We start from the raw sequence: 27,348 nt of genomic DNA, 5'->3' as shown, positions 1-27,348 counted from the left end.
GAGTTGTTTCACTCAAATCGATAAGAAAACTACTTGCAGATATATTCCTCCCATCTTTTAGCTGGTTAATCAAAAGTTTTGGTTACGAATTTGTAACCATGTCCTATCATAGTCATCATTTTATTCCAAGTGAGATATTGTCTTTTCAGGTAATCCCATTTGTTCTTAAGTTGTTTCGAAGCATAACGTCTTCCAAGTAACTTCTCAAACTCTTCAGCAATTCAAAGTCAAGCACTAGGCTTTAGACCTCTACCTAATCTAAAGTCTTTATTTGCCTCTTAAAGATAAAGATCAATAAAGTGCTTTCTTTGGGAGGGATTAATCCAATTTACCCTATTAATTTCAACACTTTGACTCATTACTATATATATATATATCCAACCCAACATGCTACTGTCCAATCGAGAAGCACAAAAAAAATTATTTTACATGATAAACTCAAGTTAGTCATGCAAAATTTATATACAAAGAATTTGAAACTTCTTCATACACAAGCAATATAGAAAGAATTTAGAATAGGCAAATCCATTGCACAATTTGTGTGAAACAACTAGAAATTTTAACAAACACACTAGTGGCATCCTAGGAGAAGAAAAGTCCAATCTTAGCGATCTTTCCAACTAGCAACAACTACATTGGTCCTAACATGGGCAAAGACATCCTTGAAGAAGTCATCTTTCCATGGCAAGCAAGGATGCAAAAGTAGAATGTAGAACCAAAGTATTTATGTCATAAAAAAGAAAGGAAAAGAAAACATGATTGTCTATCATTGCAAAGATAATGAAGCATCATGGCATATATTATATTTATATTTTCTATAAAAATATCATATTTGCAATTTCTTGTTCAACATCAAGCAAAGATCATGCCACATTGAGATTTGTATGGATGGGAGTCATTTTGCAAGACAAAGGAAAAGCATACTAGTATCTGATCCTAAATGGTTAAATTAAGGTTTGAATGAGTTGAATTGTAGGGTTCGGATTGGAACCACAAAGGCATGCCCTATACAAGAATATTAGGTCCTTAATAAAAATGTCCCCATATGAATGTAAATTCAAAACATGTGAAATTAGGTCCTCTAAACCCATATTTTCCTTTTCATAATTATTGTATGATCATCCATTTCTCCAATGTTAAGACACACTGATTGGGATTGGACCTGTAAGGTTTACTCATTATAGAAAGAGAAGTTAATCAAAGAAATCTTAACTCCTAAGTTAATCCATCAAGAGTATTTGGGTAATTTTCTAGAGCTAGATTATCAATAGTCAATTCTATGGTAGTTATTTATTGAAGTCTTGGTTATAAAAATAAAATAAAATTACAAGACCCTAAAATCCCCACCTCCACAAAATGGCCTAAGTAAAGAAAATCAAGATCGATCCTGAAATGTGAGCCAAAAAACAGAACATGAGTAAAAAAAATCGAAAATGGCACATGATTTCTAATGTTAGAATCAAGTTTTTTGTTAATGGACATTGAAGCAATTAACCAGACACAAGGCAAGCAATTAGCAAGAAAAAAATTTCAAGAATTATTTTCCTTCAAAACAAACAGAACCCAAAAACTTTAGGATATCAAATCCAAAAAAATAAAAAAAAATAAAAAATTAAACCATCCTAATGAGCCATTAAATGACAATGTAAGCAACAAACAAAAATCACAACAATCAAATAACCAAGTAAACCAAAAATAAAATAAAAAACCCACACACAAACAAAATAAAGTCCACAAATTTGATGGAGAAATACCAAGAATGGATGAGAAATCTACCTTGAGAAAACCTAGATCAAGAAAGAAAATGAAGAAATCCACCTGAGAATGTTGCAAATGCAGCAGCGGCTTGTGACGTGAGAGTGAAGGTCTTTAAATCTTCATATTGTGAGGGTAAGGATTAAAGGTAAGGGGTGAGATCGAGTTTTTCGAATGTTACTTTTTAGCATTTAAAGAAAAAAAAAAAAGTTAAATATTTTAATTTTTTCTAGTCAATCAAAAAACTTTTAAATAAGTAATAAGTCAAGAAATTTTTTTATAAAAAAAAATTAAAGCACCCTCTTAAATAAGTGAAGCAAATGCGTCGATCACAAAAGTGCCCTACAAGTATAGTAGAACAAACTTCACATATAGGTTCAATTTAGCCCAAGGGCTAAGCCAAGTGCACAAAATGCCAGCAGAATCCTTCTTCGAAGGTTAAAACTGGAGTCATCACAACAAAGATTAATATTAATATCATTAGAAGGAAAAATAAAATAAAAAAATACTTAGCTCTGTGAGAAGCAAAATAAATATGATTTGCACAGCTCCCAGAAAATTTTTACCCATGAGGAGATCATGCCTCCCCCAAAATAATTATATTGCACCGTCAACTGTGGTAACGAGAGGATAAGTATGGTGTTTTGCAATTACACCACTGGACTCAAGTTTATATGCCACATCTATGTCAATGTTTCGGTTTTTTAAAATTACATTAGAGAAAACATGTAAACAATATTCTCCAGAAATCCCCCCCACAGTTCTTTAAGTGCTCATCATTTCACCACAATTTTCTACCTCTATTGATTATTAGGTGTGAAGCTGGTTTTCACTTCAGATGTGGATAGAACATTCGATTATATTCAACTCCATAAGTCAATATTTTCTTTGAAGAAATGAAAGAACATCATAACTTGGCACGCTTTAAGTAGACCATCAAACCAACTGCTGTTATGATCACTGCACTTGCCAAAATCCCAGAGTGGAGAAACACCCCTCCAGTACCTCGGACAGTGTCTGTGCCCGTCTGGGGTCTTCTTGTTTCCTGGATGGACTCAGAATAGTCCAACTGCAACCTTAAAACCTGGAAAGTATGGAAGAAGTTAGAAGGAATAGTTTTAGAAAGCGGCACGCCAACAGAGCATATGGCATTAACTCTTAAGTAAAATTAGAAGAATGGACAGAAGAGGACGCTAGAAGATGCTGAAAGTGATTGTTTTTGTTATTTGAGATCAATCATTCACTATAAAGAGGAGATTCAAGAGGACATTTGACTAAAAGATGGTGTGGGAAAGTGATTATGCATTATTATGTGATCATTGTATACTCAATCAAATCAAAGGGAGAAAAATCAGGAGACAACCAAAGAATTGATCTTGCCTTATGAGATTTGTAGACCTTGCGGAAATTCTATTTTCCCTATGATTAGGATCTTCCCTAGGAGGTACAGAACTAGAAAAATCTCATAATTTATGATCAATTCATTCAACATTTCCTTTTTTAGAGGACAAATTCCCACAACATCGGGAACTCAAGAAACTTGTTCATGAAACAAGTGTAGCTAAATGAAGATTCCAAGATGGATGACTGCATACAAGGGACAAATGCATAAAAGGAAGACTGGAGGTACACCAAATTGAGGATAGGATGAAAATTGTTTGAGATTGTTTGCAAATGTGAAATGAGAACCAGAGATGGGCCAATGAGAAGTATTCTGATTCAAAGTTCATGGGTTTTGACGAACAAATAGGAGTAAAAAGAATTTTGTCGATGTGTCTAGAAAAGTTATGATGGTATTTAATTTAATAGATGTTGGAAATTAAGGTTTATCATTGAGGTTGAATTTAAAGTCAGAAAATAGCAAAAAAAAACATCCAAGTTGCTGTAGCAAGTGGCATAGCAGCAGTGAACAACCTTACAGTAGGAGACCTAGCGAGTAAGTATTGATTACACTACTGTATCAGTTAATGGTTTGGAATTAGTTTTGATCCCAATGGTACATCTTACAGCCTTTTATTCTAAAGAGGGTTGTGTAAGGGTTGTAAATTTCTCTTTTTGAGTTTGTAAATGAGATCAATTGAAAATGTAACTCAAGGTTATTTTAGATTTTCTACTTTCCCTACTTCTTTCTCATCTATGGCTTCATACTTTCCCCTTAAAAACTTTTGCTACCAGAATTTGATTACTATGTGGAACAAAAAGATATCCCAAACCATTAAAACAGCTCAACAAGGCTAATATTATTCCCAACACCTTTCCACAATAATCAACTTCTAATCATCCTCAACACATTTTTCTAATAAGTTCCTATTCATCCTTGATCCATCTTACTTGTATCAAATCCCAAATCTAACTCCTTGTGGTAGAGGGTTGGGTTTTTTAAACTAGTCCAGGCGCAGCCTAACTTATATGATGTCATATCTGATCTGAAACCTGAATTGTATCACCACTATAGTCAGTATGTTCTGATACAAATTTCTATTTGTAATAAATCTAAATTGACAATAGAAGATAGCAAAACATAGTGAGCAATTTCTCAGTATCCATGAATACTTACTTAATCATGTCAAAAGTGGAAATGTAAACTAGTGTCAACACAATTGGACAAAAAACAAGAATGGAAAATGTTGTGAGAATTTAAACTAGTGTTGACACACAATTGGAAAAACATGAATGGAAAATGTTACACCTATGTCAAACTTATACAAAAATTTTCTACTCCATGAAAAGCCAACAGTATGGAGTTAAGAAAGTACATTCATATAGCAGATGAAACTCTGTGAGAGAATTTTTCTAGTTGCATTTCACTGTTTGAAAGAGAATATCCAACCCTAATGTCAGCACAAGGAAAAAAAATTTACCTTCTGTCCCACTACTCTAGCATGACTGACGGCACTAACAAGATCACTGTCAGTTGAAAGTAGAACTTTATCCCCTTCATCGTCTTCATACTACAAGAAACATGAAAAAGGGTTATGCCAAAAGAAAATACTCAATTTCAAATAATCTTCAAAACTCACCAAAATCTGTGGACGATCTTGGTCGGTACTGGCACCTATCCTCTGCATGACAGCGGATACCAGCTCATCTAAACTTTCAGTGCCTGAAGAAATAAAAAAATAGTGAACGTTTTATTTTATTATATTTTATTTCACTTGACTTGGATGGCAATTCCAGAGGACTACTTGACTTGAGAGTCATGCACAGAAGAAAAAGGTAAAAGGAAAAAAACTCCCCAAAAGCAAGAAATGTTTCTTGAAAAGCACATAACTAATTAAGCCCCTGAACCAATATATATATATATATATATATATATATATATATATATATATTTGATAGGTAAACAAAGCAAATATATTAAAAGAGCTTGGAAAAGGTGCATAGAGTACACACAGAATATACAAGAAGCAGCCTAATGCAAGTGAAAAAGAAGAGAAACAACAAACCATCGCCCCTAACTAAAGGTTTCACCCTACAGCCTAACAAAACAAAAAACACCAGATATAGCTAACCCTTGGGTGAAAACTGCCATAGCCCCTCTTCTTAGCCTTCCCTGAACCCACCACCTTCAACCCCTCAAGAATTATAATCACAAGACTCGATCACTTACAAACCATCTCCCACCCACTACTCCAGCTCCTCTTTTTTATTTGAGTTGCAGTAATTGACCGAGCATTTTAAATTTCGCAGCTCCCTAGCAAATCGGGGCGTGGAGGATGACCTCTTCTTCACAATTGAAACCGTGCGACCCTTCCTGCTTTCCATCTTTCTCAACAGGGAAGCAATTTCCTTCTCATTCTCATCCACTAGCAATCCCAGAAACTTACTAAAAGAGAGAAATTTCTGAAAAGGACTGGAGAGGCTCTCTGCTACCAATGAGCCCCTAATAGGACTCCTGCAACCCGAATTCCCCTCCTCACTACACACTTCTTGGTTCGCCTTCTCAGTATCCTTAGGTTGCTTCTCTGGGGATTTCACTACCAAGCCCTCACCAGAAATCACACACAGAGGCCTATTAACGTTACTGCTGCCCTCTGTTGGAAGACCCACATCCTCCTCCCTCTAAGGAACCAGACGGGAGAGGAAAACTTACCGGAGGCTTCCTTTCCTGACACTTTCGCCAAAAGGGTCTCGTTAATGAATGCAAGGCAAGAGATTGCTGGAAAGGACCCCACCTGCATCACATGACTCTCTATCGCCCCAATAAAAGCTTCCCAACCTGGGAATCTGCCAGCTTCTTCCAATAGCGCTTCATCAGAGAGTGACAGCCCTTCAGTTGAGCGAACGTCGTGCCACAGCGGCCCCCCATCCTGCAGCAAGGCAGGAACTTGACATTCTGCTACTTCCCAACATCTACTCTCGTCATCTCGCAGCACACGTTCTCCACAAGCACAGCGGCCCCAAGGCTCCAGAGGCTCTTTTGAGACCTTAAATAAATTCCCTGACAGCCCAACACAAGGGCTTTTATAAACGTCCACAGACTTAGTGGGCTGGGTTGAAGAAGAAGGCCCAAGGTCCTCTTTAGAGCCACTAAAGGCCCAAATCCCATTTAAAGACTTGTCCTCCCTACTTTGGGCTACACCACCAGCCACCCCGCCCACTCCTTTTGCTGTAGAGTCGTCTAGAGGCATCCCATCAGCCACCAAATGGTCTGTTCACTTCTGATTTTCCCCAAAGCACACCATCAGCACCCATTGCCCCCTTTCTCACATCAACCTTCTGCCTCCACTCATGGGAAGCCACTTCACTCTCTTTAATTTGACTTTTCCCAGATGAATCTCCCCTTCGTTTCATGCCATGTGCACTGACATCACCCTCAACCCTAACCTCCTGCACATATCCTTCGGGTACTACCTGAGACATCCATGGTGGAACTTCCCACCATAACTTCACAGCGAAGCAAACAGAACCTACAACAACTTGCAGCCAGCCCGACTCTGTCCTTCCATTAGATCTTACCAGAATTCTGGCCCATAGGCTATTGCGATTTTTAACAGTAACTTCATTAAACCCTGAACCAATATGAAACCTTCATTGATTCTCCACCACCTAAAAACACCATCATTCACCTATAATGTGGCTATCAACCCTGAATACCATCAGCACCACCAAATTACTATGCAACCAAAACCTCCATTGCTCCAAAAATGTCGTTCCACACTCAAGACATTCGCCCATCACCATATCAGCACCACCTCCAACATCTTCACCATAAAACACACTACCACCACCTAGAGAGTCCACTTTCACCTACTACTTGTACACGCAAAAACCATCATACAAATTCCAATGACAACATCTCCGCATGGCCACAATCATTATTGCCATCAGGCCACAATCATTGTTGCCACCATGACAAACTGACAACCCAACCCCATCCACCCAATCCCACAAAAAACAAGAGAAAAAAAGAAGAAAAAACCAATAGAAGAAGGAAAAGGAAAAAATGGATGAATATAAAATAACAACTCCTTATGATATCACCCAAGGTTTCTAATTCTCCCAGAAAGCATATTCAACCAATTCATAGTTAGAAAGAAGAATTAAATGTAAATGAGGACACATTCAGTTCCCAGGGTTTTGTATAGACTTTGATAGTACTCACCACAATTGAATCGATGTACACGACCCTTAATATCTTCAAACTTGAAGGCAAATGAATTCCCAAGACCAAGAGATGGATACATGTTCCTCCCAGGTTCAGCCCCATCTGCTGCCATCACCGCAGACAATTCACTGTACATAACATCAACAGGACTAGTTATTGAACTACCAGTTTACCAACATATAACAAATAATTATGGTAGCAAAAGAGATACCTCTGGGTGTCATAATCATCTGGTGGCTCTAGAGCAAGTGTTGAATCCCAAAACTTTTGCATTATCGTATTTGTGACCTCATTAACAGCTCCAGAGCTATTTTCAACCTGAAAAACCATATATCTGGTTACTAGAATATGTGGGACACTCCTCTACAGAAATGATTTGGCACTTGTTAATGTGTGCAAGTTGACAGTGTCCGACATGTCTTCTGATTAGTATAAACTTGGAAAACACAATAGGAGAGGGGGCTGTGGCCTGAACAGCATGTGAATGGTATGAACTATATATATATACCTTATGAATTTCAAAGAATTGGAGTATGCATAAAGAAACTAAACAAATATGCACATAATTTAATTTCTCTTCAAAGTTAGCTACCTAGGTTCTATGAGTTTCCAGCTGTATCCCATTGAATGCAGAATGGATTTTGAAAGTCATTTTACCCAAGGCAGAAGTTATTTGTCTTCTATTACTGGATATAAGGACTGATGGTCTTGTGGAGTCTTCAGGAGACATCTTCCTAAGCTCTTTACTCACTACTCAAAAGAGGATGGCCTTTGGGAAAGAATAGCTTCAATGTTGGAATGGAATATTATAACTGTTGATTTAGCCATAGTTGTTAACTGCTAAAACGTATCATGCATAATTCTTTTTCTTCACTTTTTTTTTTTTTTTTTTGGTATCATGCATCGTAAGCTTTTTATATAATAAAAAATTAAATAGAAAAAATATGCATACATATACGAATGTATTGGAAGCATGAACTATGCAATAATATATAACCAATTTCATAAAAGATAGTGGAATTCAAAAATTTTAAACTACCATATGAAAACATTTTTTTATAGGTAAATTTTTTCCCCATTGAGACTTGAACCTAGAACATCCCACAAACCCCCCCATCCCTTTTCCACTCGAGCTAGACCTTAAGGGCTTATATAAAAACATTGAATACTAGAGTTCTAAAAAGTTCAATTTCACAAAATATGAGTTTAATGTATATGTTTATGACATGATTAATAAAATGGATTTTTTAAAATTTATAGATATAATTTTTAATTCTAAATTTTTACTAGACATTTGTATTTATGTGTTGTTGATATATGACTTTACATGTCTCAAAAGTTTCAACTTTTTATATTCTCAAAACTAATATATTTAGTAAAAAAATTTATTCATCAACTATCATCATTTTTAATGTCAAAAATTCAAATTATTCAAACGAAAATTTTCTAATATTCATTGTAAGAATAAATTTAATTAACTTCCACTATGACATTTGACAACAAGAATGTTTTCATATAGGATTGTTTTACCTCTCTCTCTCTCTCTCTCACACACACACACAATCAATTTCTAACCTTATTATACATTACTCCCATTAGAAAAGGAACTAATCTCCCCAACTCTAATACAAAATATAGATCATTAACAAAAAAGTTTCATTCAATGAATCCATCCAACTACCCTATCCTCTTCTTCCCTGATCATTGCCTTTCTTTGTAGTCTATAAAAGAAAAATTCTATGTTGTCTAGTTCCCAATCGTTAAGTGCTTAGAAAAACAAGAATTCTAGTGATCTATTTCACTTGTTTGGTCCCATAAATCTATTATCCATGCTTTTTTCAATATGGCTAATGCATGCCAAGAGGGAAACAATACACACAAAGGCTCATTTTCACACCATTTATCCTTTCAAAACTTCATCCTCCTCCTGCTACCCATAGAAAAAGAGTCTCTACCATTAAAGAGATCCTAATCCTTTTTGATAGCTTCCCCCCGTCATCCTCCCTATATTTTGCCCTATGACCTGTTTCCAAAGAGCTTCCCTTTAGATGTATATCACTAACTCCACTTACAAAGAAGGGTATTGTTAAACGAAAGGAGACATTTAACACCCAAATCTCCCTTCCTTTTATCTATGCAAACAATCAAACACTTCACTAAGTGTGGGTTTTTCTCCAAAGCCCCATCTCTCTAAAGGAAATCTCTTTGAACCCTAATCTAACTTTTCTTGGAATACTAAGCAAGGACATAGTGTAGATGGGCTTGCTTGGTAAAGTGCCCCTTAACAAGTGAAGCTCCCCGCTTTAAAATGTATTACCTTTTCTACATCACCAACATAAGTAGATGAAAGCCCACCCACTTTGAAACCAATTTCAAAGGCCAACCACGTCCATCCTACTTATTGGAATCAATTTACTTTTCTTCAAGCTTATTTTCAACCTCAAGATCGCTTCAAACCACAAAAGCAACCAACTTAAATGAATCATCTAATCTTGCAAAGCCTCTAACCTAAATCTAACTTTCCTTGGAATGCTAAACAAGGACAAAGTGTATATGACAAGCTCAATAAAGTGCTCCTCATCAAAGTGAGGCTCCTTGCTTTAAAAAATGTATTGTCGTTTCCATATCACCAACATAAGTAAAGGAAAGCCCTCCCACCTTGCAACCAATTTTAGAGGTCAATTCCCCTATGCCCATCATTCCTATTGGAATCAACTCATTTTTCTTTAAGTTTATGATTCACTGAGATGGCTTCAAACCACATAAGCAATCAACTTAATAAATCATCTAATCTCACAATGCCTCGTAAAAACAATAGTATCATCAATAAACAACAAATGGGACACTTCCACCCCCTTACCCTAAACCTTGTCAAGTAGCCTCCCTCCCAAGCTCTCTTAAGAAGACAACTAAGGACCTCCATGGCTAATACAAATAAATATGATAAAAGCGGGTCCCTTTGTCTCAAGCCTCTAGAGCTTTGAAAACAACCAAGTGCTATGAACACGAACAAAGAAATTTATTGTAGGCATGCACCATTTAATTCATCTGATCCATCTCTACCCAAAGTCCATATTTCCAAGAATTGCTAGCAAAAAGCCTCAAATAACATCATCATATGCCTTTTCAATATCTAGCTTACACATAACTCCATAGACGTCACTTTTCAACACGAAGTCAATAACATCACTGGCTATAAGCGTCGCGTTTAGAATTTGTCTTCCCTCAACAAAAGCATTCAAGGATTTGGATACCACTTTTCCCACGACCTTTTTAAGTTTATTGACTAAAACTATTACTAGAACCTTATATAGAGAATCCACCAAAACTTATAGGCCTAAAATCCTTTAGATCTTCTACTATCACCAACTTCCCCTGCCTCTTCTCCCTTTTTTTTTTTTTTTTGAGAAACGTGGTGTTAAGATTTTTTTTCTTACCTACACTAATCATGAAACTCTTTAAAAAGGCTCATCATCTCTTCCTTTACAAAATACATACTAATCTGCTTGAAGGCTATATAGAACCCATCTAGGCCTGGGGCTTTGTCCCCCATTGAAGTCCAATAAAGCATTGAACACCTTTTCCTCCAAGAACAACACATCCAATTTTACTATTTCCTACTTGTCTAGCATGTTAAAAGACATTATATTGATTCTTGGTCTCCAATCCCATGAATCAGATAGTAAGTTAAGTCTAGGTCACTCCTTTATCTCATTCCCATCAATTAGGTAAGCCCCATTAACTTTAATCTGGGTCACAAAGTTTCTTTTTTTATGCACATTAGTCATTTGTGCAAGAATTTAGTGTTTTTATCACTCTCCTTCAGCTAAAACTGCCCTTGATTTCTATCTTTAGAAGACTTATTCATAAGAGCCCATTTTTTATACTCCTCCCTTGCCACCCTTCTAGCTACCACCTCTTCTTGAGATAGTACACCTACCCTCTCCTTGGTGTCCCAAAACAACACATTGTTGAAGGTCATCTACTTCCTCATTATGAAATTGTCAAACAACTCTTTGTTCCTTTTTTTCCAGTTTGACTTCAAGGCTTTCAATTTCACAACCAAGATGAAGCTATAAGCACCTCTAAAGTCATACCCCATCCACCACCTCTTAAGCAGATCTTTGAAGCCCTCCACTTTTAAACCCATATTTTCAAACCTAAAAAGGGTAGAGCGTCTCCTCATCCCTTCCCATCCAATAGAATAGGTGAATGATCTAACATAGGTCTCTAAATATTACACTGCACCACTCCACTAAAATGACTTTTCCATTCCTCAAACACTAGGAAGTGATATAATCTTGATAGGGACCAATTATTCAAGTCACCACAACCAAGTAAAGGGACCTCAAAGAAAGAGAAGATCTCCCAAATCAAGCTCCTTGATAATATCTAAGAATCTTCTCATGTCGAAGATGACCTAATACTTCTACTTCGCTCCCTTGAAAATTTGACAATGTTGCAATCCCCTCCAATGCACCAAGGGAAAACCCATAAACCCCTGATGGCTCCCAACTCATCCCATAGGCCATCTTTATCCCTCCCTAAAGTAGGTTGTACACCCCCATGAAAACCCAACCAACCAAAGTCATCCTCATAGTTTTTAAAACGACACAAGATTGAGAACTTGCTCACTTCCATGCCAATAATTTGCAGCACCCTATTAACCCGAAAAACCAGGACCTAGCAAGCAACAACCATAGCATTCACCCACTCCTAAGCTTTTCACTAACTCCAACAACATCTTTCGGACTTTTGTTTCTTGTAAACTAACCAAATCCAATTTTGATAATCTAATCAAAGACTTGATAACCTCACATTCCAAGATAAAATTTTTAACTTCATTTGCATATTGTTATAAGATCCCATCCTTACCTACCAGTTCCACCCCTTCTTCTTGCTCCAAAGTAGTTCACTAAGCACTCCAATTTCTTTAGCTCACTTTCAAATTTTGAAGCCAGATTTTCTCCTCTCATGTGCTTGACCCTTCAGCTCTTTCCTTAACTTCATCCTTCTAAGGAGAGCCAAAATCCATACCTTGAAACCCTCCATGGGCATGACCAAAAACCTACTGAAGGTAGCCAAACTGCTTGAAGACCAACTTTTCTGCAAGCATGTTCCCCATTTGAGGCTACAATTTTTTTTCTCCACTTTCTCTAGTAACTCCACGAAGCTACTTTATTCCAAAATCATCCTTTTTTTTATAGGTAATTTTTTTTCCCTATTAGGACCTGAATGTGGAACCTCCCACAAGCCCTCCCCATCCCTTTACCACTTGAGCCAGGCCTTAAGGGCTTTATTCCAAAATTATCCTTAATAGACATCTAACCACGCTTTGAGATGCTTGCCCACACCACACCTCCATAGCCCTTTGGTTCACTACCCTACCCTTAGACATCAATACAACGACCACTCCTAAAAAAGGAAGACTACAAAGAAGCCTTAACCCCACAAAGATGAGAAAGGGAGGAGAACATGAAAATTTAAACACCTCGGCCAATCAAGCCTCATTGATGAACAAGGAACGGAACCTAGACGATGAAGGCACCGATGTGGTTTGTAACGATGCCTCCTCACCAACGACAAAGACACCTTCATTAGCTTACTTTTCCCCTACTATACAACCCCTTGACAAATCTAAACCTACTATTAAAGGGGCTAAATAGCCCTTCAAATCCAAAGAGGCCTAATCCACACAGTTCACTAACCCAAGCCCAAATCCAAGTCTATCCCCTTTAAGGTGTCGTCGACCCAATACACAATTCACGTGGGTTCTATGATGGTTGCTTAATCCTTTCAATGGCCCCTAAAGACTTGACCCGCTTCACATACCCACCTTTCTTGTAATGGGCCTCAATCAAATCCACTAGCTAACCCCTTAGGCCCACTAATTGCACTACCTTGGGCTCTTTTTACACATACATTGCCCAAACATTCAAAACCAAAATTTGTTGCAAGCCCACCACCATTCACCTACTTCTAACTCACCTAGCCCACTTAAACTAGCCTCTTCAGGGCTAAAAAGATCACCACTACTTTCCCCTCTCTCCTTAAGTCATTAGGCAACGATGTTCTATACCATGCTATAAAAATGAAAAAATCCCCCACTTTCTCACCAGCACGTGACAACAAACCACCTTCACCTCTAACCTCTAGCCCAAAGCACCCACTCCTTAGGGCTAACCTCTAACAAGGAAATCTTCACACCACCATTTAGAAACCAATTTAAACAACCCACGTCCTTAACAAAGATAAATGGAGTCGAATCTAAGAACCCCACCCATCTCCCAACTCAACAACACTTCAAATGTTCCATCCTAAGTTACACCTCTTTCTCACCTAGCTAAATGTAGACCGCTTCAACTTCCATGCCCTAGGCCTTCTTTACCATCTCTATGAAGGACAATAACTATGTTGTTGTGCCCTCCGAAGGTCTCTTTGCAACTAGGGTTAGGATACTCTTTGGACCAAAGGAGGATACCACTCCAAGCCATGGGAGCTTCTCAACAAGAATGGGCCAGGCCCCAAGAATACCCCTACCTACTAGGAAGATCAAAGTATGCCTCTTAACCTCTATAGAGCTAATCAAACAAAGAATGAACCTCCCAACCACATTGGAACAACGCACTGGCTTGACAGTCCTTCCCCCTTCATCCCAAACCTTGAAACACATCATCCCATCTTCTTCCCTACAACATCCCTACAACAAGCCTCCATTCTTCCAAGAACAAGGACAAACTAAAACTCCCGAACATAAATCAAACTAGAAAAGTCTCTACTCATTTCAAAAATTTTCCTTTAGGCATTCCCTTGACTTCCTGAATAGAAATTTTGAAGGATTACGAATCCACGACAAACCAACTCCTACCTCCTCTTACTATGCTTTTCCTTGTCTCTAAAGCATTTCATCCATTTTTTTGAAACATAGTATGTCACATTGAATTTTGCATCATATAAATATTTTTGCGATAAGGTGAGCTTTAGGGTTTTCTTTCTTTGCAATGTTCTTTTCATAGTTTTGTATTGTTTGAGGGACCTTCCATTGTTCTAGCCTTCTTATTCCTTATGCTTTACTTAATAAATTCATAGTTGTTAATATATATATATATAAATAACAAACACACATGAAAATATCAAGTATAGCTAAAATAATAAAGAGATTTTTCTTTAAGGGTTATATTAAGTAAAATTGAACATATCTAGAGCAACATTATTAATAGAAGAGGATATTAAGTTTATGTATGAAAAAGTACTTGGTATCTCTTATTCTACATTCAAAGCTTAATCAATTACTATTGCCTCATTTTGATAAAACTTGGTCATGGTAATTTTACAATCAAAACATTTTCTTCTTGGACTAGACATTCTATCACATAACATTTTGGGTTTTTCTTTAGAGACAAAATTTGTTTGGTTGACTTGGGTAAGGGTGTCAGTTTTGCCTTGTCATGGAAGCCTAAATTAGCTAATCAAGAACTAAAAGAGGAGCCTCTTCTCGAGTTGATTTTCAATTGGCTCTAATGCCCCCCTTGAGTTTTGGTCCTCCACCTTCTTAGAGTTGGGTAGCAAATGCTTTCCACCGAAAAGTTTTTCTGTTTTTTTTTTACTTTATATCAATTAGTTTTCCCTTTTTGAAGGATTTCTCATCCTTCTTCATTTTGTACACAACCTTACTTTTTAAAAAAATACAAGTATAGTTTCATAACAAAATATGTTTGAAAATTTTTTAAATTTTTTTTAAAGAAATTATTTTAAATTTTTTTTAATTACATTAAAATAAATATATTTTATAAATAATTAAAATATTATAATTTTTTATAACTTATTTTATTGAAAATAATTTTTTTTATTATTATTATGATAGATATATTAAAAGTAGGAAAATAAAAATAAAATAAAATTAATTTTAAATTTTAATTTTATATATAATCAAGGCAGGGCAAGGTGGGACAAGGCAATACCCAAACCCATCCCAAGTTTTTTATTTAAAAAAAATATAAAAAAATCTCAAATCTACCCCTAACCCGTTTATTTAAATTTCAAATCCATCTCATTAGAGGCAGGACGGATGGGTACCCGAAAAAACCCGCCCCATTGTAATCCCTAATATTAGATTATATACAAATGAGGCCATATTAGATTTCAAAAGTTTTTAAAGAGACAAAAAGCTATGAAAAGCAACAAAGAAGTGCATATCGTTACCAAATAACTGTAGCATCAGAAACAAATGTATTACCATTGAAATTGCTGCATGAGTTATCTGCAGAACATCAACACAGGCAGCAATACCTCCATCTGCCCAACAGATGATGTTAAATATTTCATCATGAAAAAAATGCATTGCATGAAGAAGATAATGCTCACCTTTGTCTACAACAGGAAGATGTAAAAACTTCCCGTCATGCATTATGTGTAGCGCATCAAGGATTGTTGTCTCCAAGGTTGCGCATTCAGGGTTTGGAGTCATCACCTAGATAAGGAAAAAACACAAGTGAAATCATGCTAAGTACAACAAGAACTTGCATGATCAAAGAGAGAGCTATAAGATCCATTAGGTCTCTCGTTTCAAGGTATGAGAAGGAGAATTATACATTACACAAATGATGTAACTAAAAGGAAAAAACAGTTCAGTTATCAAATTCATCTGAACCATTGCTGTCGTATAAGGTGCTAGTTATTAGATTTACTTTGGAAAAGAAGAAAAGAAAAAATAAATAAAAATAAAGAAATCAAGCAGTACCAGCCACAAACAAATAGTTTATGTAAGTGCTATTAAAGAGGACTAGAATCAGTGAAATAAATCACCAAAATGAGACAGAATAGAAATCTTGCACAAAAAATCTTTGTATAAATGTAGTACCCAAGCCACTACAACATTTCCACGTACATAGTCAGTGGTGGACCCTACAGCCCAATTCAGACATATTTTGTCATTTGCAGAATGCAAACCTACAAGACTGTTCTATAAGGCCAACTAAATTTGCATATGCAAAGAGGCGATTGCAACAGTCCATGAATCACAAGATTTTAAATATCACTTATTCCACTCACATCTATGCACAAAATATATCCACATGTAAAATTCACAGCCCTCCCATGACAACCTTGAAGGGTTTTCAATTTACCTCCACAAAGAACAACTTAACTACATATCAATAGGCATATAAGGTATAGCAGAAAGAAGAATAACACATCTCAATCACTGCAATCTCTATCTGCTTGTATTCAGTTGAAATGGATCTCAAAGTTTATTAAAAGGTGGCATAGGTAGACAGCATGCTGGACTAAAAATCAAGAAAAACATCAACACAACTTTCCCTGACAAAATGATAAACAGGAAGACTGATTCATGCCAAAATGAAATTCCATTACAAGAACATTGCATATCCAACCAAACATTGTGGACTTAACAACAAAACAGAACATAAATAAAAAGGTGGAAAGCTCAGTATACAACAATATAACATTCCAAGAATATTCAACTTTGCAACTTGCAATGAATTTATGGTCAGGCATTATGAAATATTCTCAATAATGGGCTATATGCATTCAAAACACATACATATAAACAATGATCAGTTATACAACAGTAGTTTCACAACAACAACCTTTTCCACCAGAGTCAACTCAGGAGAAAGGTTTTGTGCCACAACCCGCATAAGAATATCCTTTGAACTGCAAGTTAGTTGAAACAAACAGACATAAGTAACCACCAGTAGATATAAACAGACATCAAAACACCTCCTGAAATGCTGCTAATGCAAAAATAAAACCTTGTTGATACAAAGTTACAGTCAGAAAAGATAGGAGCCAGTAGAGAAATGAATAATACGTTAATATCCCCTGAATCTTGCTTCCAGTCATGATTATAACTGAATTAACCCGATATTCTCGCATCTTTTTAGCAGCAACAGAGATAGGATCAGAGGGTGATACTATTGCAACCCTGGAAACAAAAGAAGCTACAAAACTTGGTAACAAAAAACCAACTGATAAAACTGTAAAATGCATATCATTGGAAAGGCAGACCAATAGCCAAGGTTAAAAGTACTTGGTATTTTCCGCAATGATAGTTGACAAAGCAGGCTTGAACATCCGCTCCCTAAGCGTTTCAATAAAACTATATGGAGCTGGCAAGCAAGACCATAGAAGAAAAGAGAGAATGAAATTCTATGTTATGTACTGCACTTAAAGTGAAATTGATGAAATACAATATGGATTAAAAGAATAAGCTGCAATTAACCATAAAAAATTAAAAAAAAAAAAAGAAAAAAAAAAGGGGGAACTGCAGAAAAACATCAGATGAATAGGCTTATCCATGCCTTACAAGCCTTAATTTTACATCCGCAGAACCTCTTATGTCAGAATTCCAACTTCACAACCATACAAAACAAACAAAACATAATGAGTGCCAATATATAAACAAAAACTAACTAGAATCAAAGGCAGTGATACAGGTACAAGTAGCAACTCAAGGGATCATCTAGTTTATTTGTCCTGAACTTTTATAAACCTATCAAGGCAGATCATTACCCTTTCTAGTTCAAGGGCAAGTTCTGGAAACCAACAAAACTCTGAAATAGTCTAACCATATTTAAATATTAGTGTGTTAGGTGAGAGAGCAAAGGTTCAGCTCAATTCCAAAATAACATATAAATGAAGAAAATTAGAAACCATCACATTACTTCACCTTCACACTATATAGAAAGAAGCATACATACTGTTCTGCCCACTTTAGTAACCGTCAAGCAGCCAAAATAAAAAAGCTCTTATACTTCAAATTTCAATTAGAACATCACATATAAATACAAAATACTGCAGCAACTTTTGAGTTGTAAGCAATAATATGAAAAATAAAGCGTGGGGGAAGCAACCTCATATACAGTTCATAGAAAGGGAGTAAAACAAAATACTTAACTTTCTTTTTCAAAATTTCATTGCCAACCTGCCAAAAGATTTTCTATCCGATTTTTTGTTGCAATCTTCCCCAGATAAGTTTATTTACCAGTTAGCTGACATATAACTAGATTTCCCAATTATTTAGACCTTTTTTAAGTAAGAAGTTGCTGGAGATCCTGAGAAACAAAGAAAATTTACATCCAAATACATGACCTATTCTTTAGTGGATATAGGCTGAGTTATCAACTGGAGACTCAGAGGCTTATATTTGCAAGTTTTGATGCTTCGTCTTTCAAAGGATTGCTAAAATATAAGTGTACCATGTTTTAGAACATCATCTCAAAGTGCACATCGCTAGGATGGTAGGAATTTCCTCTAAATCTGTCTAAGATACCACTGGGTAAACTATCCATGTGACCTAGGCCAAAAGAGAATAACTATATAGCACAGATAAGGATACCAGACATTAATGCAACAAGGTGCATATATGCCAAATACTTAACAGACAATGTAGACAGTCAGCAATGAATAATCACACATATATGAATTTAAACATCCAATGCATTCATTAATTGAAAACCTCCCTAAACTCTCCCCACCAACTAACAAATCTTCCAAACCTTTTCTTAACAGCAGAAAAAATAAAAATAAAAATAAAAATAAAAAATAAAAATAAAAATTGAACCTAATTATTCCCAAATGCATCGTGTATCCATGTTCGACACATTAGGCAACCCACATTCCTTCACAGGAGTATGCATCAAATGATAACACTGTTAGAGCATGATATATATTATAGGGGTTCAAATCCTGCCAAGTTAACCTTCTAGAAAAGTCAGTAACCCAACATGGTAAGCTCCGGTTAACTGGAGGTCAAGTTTTAGTAATTAGATATTTCCCACCAGAATAGTGATAATAATAGGATGCCAAATAGAAGTGTTTTGTGTCTCATGCTCTAGGGATGTGGGGGTGAGACATAAACCAGAAAACAGGTTCTAGTAATTAGAGTGAGTTTCCCATGGTAATAATAATAGAATGATAAGTAGAACTTCTTTTGCATCTCATGCTCTCCTATACACTGTAAGGTTGCTGGTTCTTTTCTTCCTTTTTTTTTTAGTCAGAAACAAACATTTGATCATCATGGATTTAAGTACAAAGAAGGATGAAAAATCCTTCCCCCAAGCACAACTACGTAGCTCTGGCAAAAAGCAGCAAAAAACTATCTACTCTAGATATTGTTAGAGGTGCACATCTAAGAAGTTGGCTGGTTCTTTGGTGCTTCACTTTTCTCTATATGTGGTAAATCATGGGTGTTGCTTCTTCCTATGAAGGGAGCTCTAGTTTGTTGGCATTGTGTCATGGCTTATAAGAAGCAGAGGTTGGTGTGAAGGCGGTGTTTCAGCATGTTTAGAAGAAGCATAACAGGACCACCTTTGAAGGTTCAGAACAATCAGCAGTTCATTTCAGAAATTTCTGCTTAGAGTCCTTATTTGTATGGTGTATGTTGTGAATGGGGATGGGGTGCTTGTCCTAAGTTATCAGCAGTGGCTTAGTTCATATTTATTTTCTCATGTTTCCCTGTATACAACCTGAATACTAGATTCATCCACTTCATGATGCATCATTTTTATATCCATCCATATTTACCCATAAAAAGGAAGTTTTTGCAAGTTCCATATTTATTCTTAGTTAACAAAATCATATAATTAAGAAGTATCACCAAAGTACATAAACTAGTGTTTCATATTTATGCATATTTAACTCAGATGCTATTAGCAAAGAAGTATCATCAGAGCATTTAAAGTGGATCTTTTAAGTAAAAAAAGAAAAAGGAAAAATTGTGGTTAGATTTTTGTTATCTTCCTCAGTTGTCCAGCTTGTATGGCTTCTTTTTTAGGGGTCCCTTCTCTTGTTTTGATCAGATTTTTACATTGTGGAAAGAAAGGGGGATAAAAATAAAAAAGAAGAAGAAGAAGGGCTCATAAACTGGAAAACCCAACCAAATTGATTCATCGTAGTCAAGCTACCAGTCTGGGTCAGTTTAAAAACCTTTTCAGTAAACATATGCCAACGCTTGTATTTGGAAAACTCACAACCTGTAAATTTTGTATCTGCACACAGGTGTATAGCCAATTTTATGTCCAGTTCATGTATGTCAAGTTTCCCAAGATAACCTCCTAAAACATAATTATTTTATAGCATACTCAGCATTACTATGAATATGAAATTTTAATTGATATCTATAGATAGAATATGTTTTCAGTAAGTTGTTTCATATATGCATGCACAGCTGTGGGACAAAATATCCATTCAAAAATATGCAATTCTATATGGTATTAAGTCCAAAGGAAATTATCAACTGACCAGTGAAATTGCTTCCCCATTGGCGTTCCACCCCTTCAACAGCAGCCGCAATTGCACTACCATGCTCTGCAGCCTTCTCCATTCGAGATATAGCATCATAGAGGCACTTTGTAATATCCAATATGGCAATAACTTCACCATTTTCTACAACAGGGAGGTGCCTAAACTTGCCTGTTGACCAACACAAGCAAGATGCCATAAAACAAATATTAGGCTAATAAGTAATAAAGAATTCATTCAAATGAAGTGCATATATGAAATGAAATAAATAAATTGCAACCACAAAGTTCAATCAGATAAATTACCAACATATGGACATTTTGGTGCCCCAGTACAACTCCAAACAGATTTAAGTATTAAAGGAAATATTAAACAGCTGGTAACTGAGCCTGACAGAATTTCCTACCAAAAGTATTCAACAGAATACCACCAAAATTGAAAAGCAGATTCAAATGAAGCTAAATGCAAGTGTAGTGCAATAGGGTTTTCCAGGACTTCATACATTCTAGGAAGCCAATGCAGGGATAGGACTTGTCAAGTTAGTTGCAATTTCTTAAGCAACAAGTTCTTGTCATGGTTCAAAGTCACAGTATTGGTTATGACTCAGTAGGCCCTGAGGCACACCGGTCTCTATATCTTGGATCAGTATCAAACAATATGCAAATTATGATAATTTAAAAACTCCAAAATTTTTAAGAGAATTGCTAAAATTATCACAAAAATAAATACAATCACATAGACTAAATAAATTAATAATATGGAGAGAGAACATTATCCATATAAAGATAGAATCACACATAAATAGATTTAAAACTTTCTTTATTTAATCACCTCATACTAAATATCAGATAAACCTACTAAATAAAAATAATTTATTTTTATAATAATTTTGTTTAAATTAAATATTTTGAGAATTATAAAAAATACAACCATGAATCACTAGTAAAAATATAAATATCATTTTTCCTATCAAATATATTCTAAATAAAACCATTATAAAAAAAACAAGATTTTTTATTAATTTTTATTTTCATTTGAATAAATAAATTTTAAAAAATAAATATATATTTTTAAATAAATTTTTATACTAATACTTATATCCTATTTATTGCATATAAACCTAAATACTTATTATCATTTCACATCATCCAAACTATCTATTTAAATACAAATGTTGGGAAATAAGCCAAATACCTATCACCATTTTTTTAAACCCATATGCCCAATCAAGAAGCACCTTTCTCTCTACGATACACAATTATATGCAAAATATCCATTTCATCTTCTCCACACAATACCCATTTCACCTCTCAACCAACAACTTCTTACATCATCTCAGAGGTTTGATGGCTTTAAACCAGAGATAAATCAGCCGTGCAAGGATGCAAAAGCTTAGGTTTGAAGGATGAAGAAGCAACCCAAGACATAGGCTCTGAACTTTCCATCTAGAGTTCTTTAACTTCATGGATTTTGATTTTCTCCACCGTTTTTTACACAACTATTGGTACAATACCAACCATAGCCAAGGTGGATATGACTCAGCCGAGATTTTGAACCTTGGTTCTTGTCATCAGGCCTCAGTCAACTAGTTTGTTAAAGGGATGAGAGACCGCTAATCATATGATGCCTAAATGCTATTTGAATAATGGATGCATCAATTAGATGCAATAAAAAAGCAATATATTCCTCTAATGACAGAATCTGCCGAAAGAGAACTGATCAGCTTATGTCATCTAATGATGTATTTATCAGAATACATTACACCATGCTATTTGAAAAAGATGAGCTAGTCATAAAACCAATAAGCCTACATGTCAAAACTCCCACAGTTCCTAAGCATCATCTTCTCTTCATGCAGCAATTAAAAAGGCAATGCAGCATCACTATGGCAATCAAGTCATTTGCCAATAATACAGCACCAACTTTCGCTTAATTTTCCTTGCACTTGGTTTTCATGTATGAAATAAATAAGACTCAAATATCTAGTATTCATGCAAAAATAAACAAGTTTAGGCTAATTTTTATCCTATTTCGCTACATGAAAAAGGAAGGTCACAATTTTCCACTTCATTTCATACACGACCCATCTGTAAAACTCTTTTATGAAAAAGTTATATAAATGGAATTGCTCTCCATTTTTAGGTTTCTCTTATTATCAAACATAACGCACAAAAAGGACGAGATCAAAATAGGATATTTCATCTGCACACAATTCTATTAATGAATTTGGTCAGGCAAATCCTACCAGTAACCCAAAAGGTCTTACCAAGCTCACCTAAGCTCCACAGTTACATGCAACAGGAAATAAATGCAGCTTACCCTGCACCATCTTCTCAAGAGCCTCAATAGCCAACGAATCTGAGTTAACAAAAATTGGATGCCTTGTCATAATCTTTGAAACTACCGTCTGTTCTGGCCTCAATTCTTCCGCTATAACTCTAGTGGCAATGTCCTGTCCACAACAAAAGAAAAAAAAAAAAAAAACCAGTAAGTCACATGATCAAGAATTTACAAGAACATCCAAAAAAGGCTAGCATTTTCTACAAACCTTGTCTGTAACAATTCCAGAGAGCAGAGCATTTGAATCTGTCAACAAAACAGCATCCACTCTCCGAGCTGCCATCCTTCGGCATGCATCAGACACTGTGGTTCCTTCGGGAATCGTGAGGGCTTTGGACAATCTCAGCTTCTTCACTGTTCTCACGCCATCAACCAAACTGCATATCCGAAACCACAAAGCCAATAACCACAACAATCAAAACCCAACCCATACAATATCATAATACGTTTTGCTCCCCGGAAAACATTTCCATAGAGGAGAGAGAGAAATAAATACAAAAATTACTATATATATAAGCCCTTCACCGCCAGCCGCGGTTATCAAACTCAAACCAGAACATCTCGCAAACAATCCCTTTGTTTCTCGGGAAAACATTTTCCATAAAACAAAAACGCACCACCAACCACAATAATCAAACCCAAATGATTTCAAAATTGCCCAATTTGTTTCCCGGTAAAACATTTTCCAGGAAAAAAAAACATCACCAGTCACAATGACCACCCCAACACAGAAAACCATACAAACACCCACTTTCGTTTCCCGGGAGAACATTTCCATATCGGCAACCACAACAATCCAACCCAACCCAGACCCATCAAAAGATAAATAATCCAACCCAACCCAGAAAATGTCAGAAGAAATCCTGGGAAAACAGTTTGTACACAACCAACCCCAACAATTGAACCCGACCCAAACCAATCTCATAAACGCCCCGTCAGCTCCCTGAAAAACATTCCCCGCACCCGCCAACCACAAGAATTAAACCCAACCTAACCCAAATAATCTCATTAAAACCCTGTTTGTTTTCCGGGGACACACCTATAATTTTACCCAAAGACTAAACAAAGAGAAAAACGAAAAAACTTACTGGGTAGGAGATGAGGCTTTGGCATTGGAGCTTCCATTTTCGGCAAGAACCGCCTTCTTGGAGGCGGTGGAAGGGCCTCGTTTCTGGGAGAGGCTGGTCCTCCTGGGATGCGGAGCAGCGACTTGGCTACTCATCTTGGATCAAAATCAACTGGAAACAGGGAGGATAGGGTTCTGAGGAACCGTAGACGATAGAGGCAAAGAGAGATTAGGGTTTTGGCCCCCTCCTCTCCCCCTCTCTCTCTCTCTCCTCGCTGCGGCGAACTGTTTCCCACCTGAGATGAGATTTGAAACTCCTTTGAATTTAAATTAGAAAGGAAAAGGGCGAAAATGCTAAAATTTAGCTACACGTCCTTCCTAAGAATGGAATCAATGGCTTTCACCCAAGTTTCTCAAGGACTCATCTTATTTTCCCAAATTTGAGCCCTCATGTTTCAATTTTTCTTTTATCAAAATTAATTCGTTCATTGAAAGTTAATATTGATTGTTAAATCTAAATATTATTTTAGTTTACAACTATTTTAAAAATAAAGCATTTAGGTAAAATAAAAAATTCCTAAGGTTTTGCAAGAATGAAACTCAAAACCTTATCAATATTGTTTGGGATGATGCAAGCAAAACAAACTTCCATGCTCCATATCCACAAACTTCCATGTTCCATATCCAAAAGGATTTTCAAAAGATATATACTCTAGAGGCGTTAGTCAGGAACAGAGAGAATTCTGACTTTAGCATAGTAACAACTCTTCCGGTTACCACATATCTTACATAGATGATGCAACGTAACGAACATTCGAGACATGTCATAGCTAGAGTAAAGTGCATGAGTTTGACTGGGTCTCGGACAATCAAACAATCTATTCAACAGCGTAACGAACATTCGAGACAAAAATAAAAAGAGAATGAAATAGCTATCTCAGAGCCAGAATAGAGTTGACCTCTCGAAAGAAAGGCCTATGTCTAGGACTGTATAATGGGCATCAACAATGAGCCTTGTTGCTAATGCGCGGTGCAACATGGAGGCGCCCGTACGTATCAATCATCCACCAACAAGTTGGATATGATTTCCAATTGGACATAATATTAAATTCAATAAATATCATATCTTAAAATAGCATATTTAATTAGATATATTAAATTATGTTTATATTTAGTTTGTAACATAAATAAAAAAATAAAATTGAATATATATTATTTTTCAATATTTAAAATAAAAACTATATTGTATTTCAAGGTTTTCTAATGTTATGGTAGGTATAAGATAAGTTGAGGTAATACTAAGGTTATGCTGTTAATTATGATTTAATCAACAACTCTCTCTTGTAATCAAGGTATAATTTGATTGCTACTTGAACCAATCCTATATGAATATAATTAAATTTGATTATATAATGTAGCTAATAATTCTTTAGTATTTGCAAATATGTTTAACTTATATGAAGAACTTGCTTAAGAACCGAGTGCTATTACAATTTGAAATAGTTTTCAAACTTTTCCATGAATATAAATTATCCAAGTATTTTGTCAAGTCCAACCTTAAAAATTAAAACAAAAAATATGAATTTTGTAGAAGAAGTTCATACAATAACAATAATTTATAGGATTTATTATAAAGTCACGACTACTCAATTAAATCCTAGAGTTGTATGTTAATCTGTCAAAGATGAAACATTATTATTACAATATAATCCTAATAATACTTAAGTCTTTGTACCTAAAAAACTTGAATGGAATGAAATTACTTAAGAAGGTCAATGAGAATTATAAGAGTTAACAAATCCAAAACCAATTAAACCTCTAACAACTCCTTAAAAAATTATACAACATACTGATGGTACTGTCCAAATAGAATCTCGTCCAGCTTCAAAATATTCATTTACTCAAGCTTTTCTTTCTACAAAACCTTCTAGTTCAAATACAAATTTAAATAGTGTCGATTTTACTCCAAAAATTCCTATTCCTATTTATCAACAATAAGAATCTCCTCCTATGTCACTTACTCACTCTAACATGTATCATAATCAAGTTAATATTATTCATAAGAAAAATTATTAAAAGACTCCCTTTACTCTAAATCCAAATAGAAGAATTATTACAAAATAACCTCATTAAACCAAGCTTTAGTCCCTATAGATCCTCAACCTTTTTAGTTAGAAACCATAATGAAGAAAAAATAGAAAAATTTAGAATGGTTATTAATTATAAATTATTAAATGATAATACATATGATGATGCCTATAAGATTTCGAATAAATATTCTTTAATTAATTCTATTCAATGATGTAAATACTTTTTTTAGTTAGATTGCAAAATTGGATTTTGGCAAATTAGATTAGAAGAAGACAACAAACCATGGACAACATTTTCATGTCCTTATGGATTCTATGAATGGAATGTAATGTTGTTCGAATGTAAAAAATTGGTATCAGAGCTTTATATGTACTGTTAGAGTATTAATTAGGAAAAGTAATTTTGATTAAACTTAATTTTCCGAGTATCGAACTTTATCTTACACTGTTAAAAGTTTGATTACACTCACTTGATCTGTTTATTTAGCCTACTAATTTGATATAAATTAATGTCTTTTATTCCTTATCCTCCTAGTATATATAATTTAGATTATGGTCGTGTAAAAGAACTTAATAATAGGTTGTATGTTCAACATAAATAATTTTGAGAAAACTGTGATAGACTGCATACTTTAAGGACTACTGTTAAAGATTTAACTAGAGATATTAAAAACTAAACCTCTTTTAAATATTTGTGTGAATACGAAATAGCTATAAAAGAAACCTTTGATGAACTTTTTACTACAAAGACCTTAATTAAAAAAGAAATTATAAAATATTATATTGATAATTTGTATGCTAGCTCCTCTGATAATAAATATTGAAAACTCATGAACCCTCATCTACAAACCCAAGAGGTAAAACAATTAAAATATTCGGTAGAAACACAACTAACAATAACAAATGTAGTATTACGAGGACATAAAGAACAAATTTAGGTAGAAAACCAAAATAGTATAAATTGTTTAGAAAAATATCCAAAAAACGACAAAGAAAATCCTTAGAAAAATTAAATACAATCCTAGAAATTAGGAAAGAAGCTAGAAGACTTTAAAAACCATAATATATTCAGAAGTAACCTAGATTACATTAAAAAACAATTAGTCAAAGAAAACAAAATTTGTTAGAAATGAAATCAAACAAATAAGGGAAAATTGTGTTTTCAACCCGTATCCACTTGACTCATTTTTGTCTTTATTCTACTACTTGCCATTATTTTTTCTTAT

General features: G+C 35.2%; 1 protein-coding gene across 2 annotated transcripts; it reads right to left on the bottom strand.

Moving 5' to 3' along the window:
- Positions 1–2,314: 2,314 nt before the first annotated feature.
- Positions 2,315–25,099, bottom strand: LOC100264560 (CBS domain-containing protein CBSCBSPB3). Of its 2 annotated transcripts, none has more exons than XM_059738749.1 (15): positions 24,992–25,099; positions 24,055–24,328; positions 23,175–23,343; positions 22,946–23,078; positions 20,627–20,797; positions 17,415–17,493; positions 17,196–17,309; positions 16,972–17,038; positions 15,728–15,833; positions 15,600–15,658; positions 7,575–7,681; positions 7,361–7,491; positions 4,776–4,858; positions 4,617–4,706; positions 2,315–2,839 (listed from the first exon to the last, which is right to left on the bottom strand). In XM_059738749.1, the coding sequence occupies exons 2-15, from the start codon at positions 24,186–24,188 to the stop codon at positions 2,663–2,665; spliced, it is 1,620 nt and encodes a 539-aa protein (XP_059594732.1). In that variant the 5' UTR covers positions 24,189–24,328; positions 24,992–25,099; the 3' UTR covers positions 2,315–2,662. The 2 variants fall into 2 exon arrangements, with proteins under 2 accessions (XP_059594732.1, XP_010652950.1); XM_010654648.3 differs by lacking the exon at positions 24,992–25,099 and adding an exon at positions 24,640–24,935.
- Positions 25,100–27,348: the final 2,249 nt, after the last annotated feature.

Source organism: Vitis vinifera, chromosome 7 (assembly GCF_030704535.1).
Source record: "Vitis vinifera cultivar Pinot Noir 40024 chromosome 7, ASM3070453v1".
In the NCBI taxonomy this organism is placed as follows: Eukaryota; Viridiplantae; Streptophyta; class Magnoliopsida; order Vitales; family Vitaceae; genus Vitis; species Vitis vinifera.
This window is presented reverse-complemented; position numbering and strand designations above follow the sequence as displayed.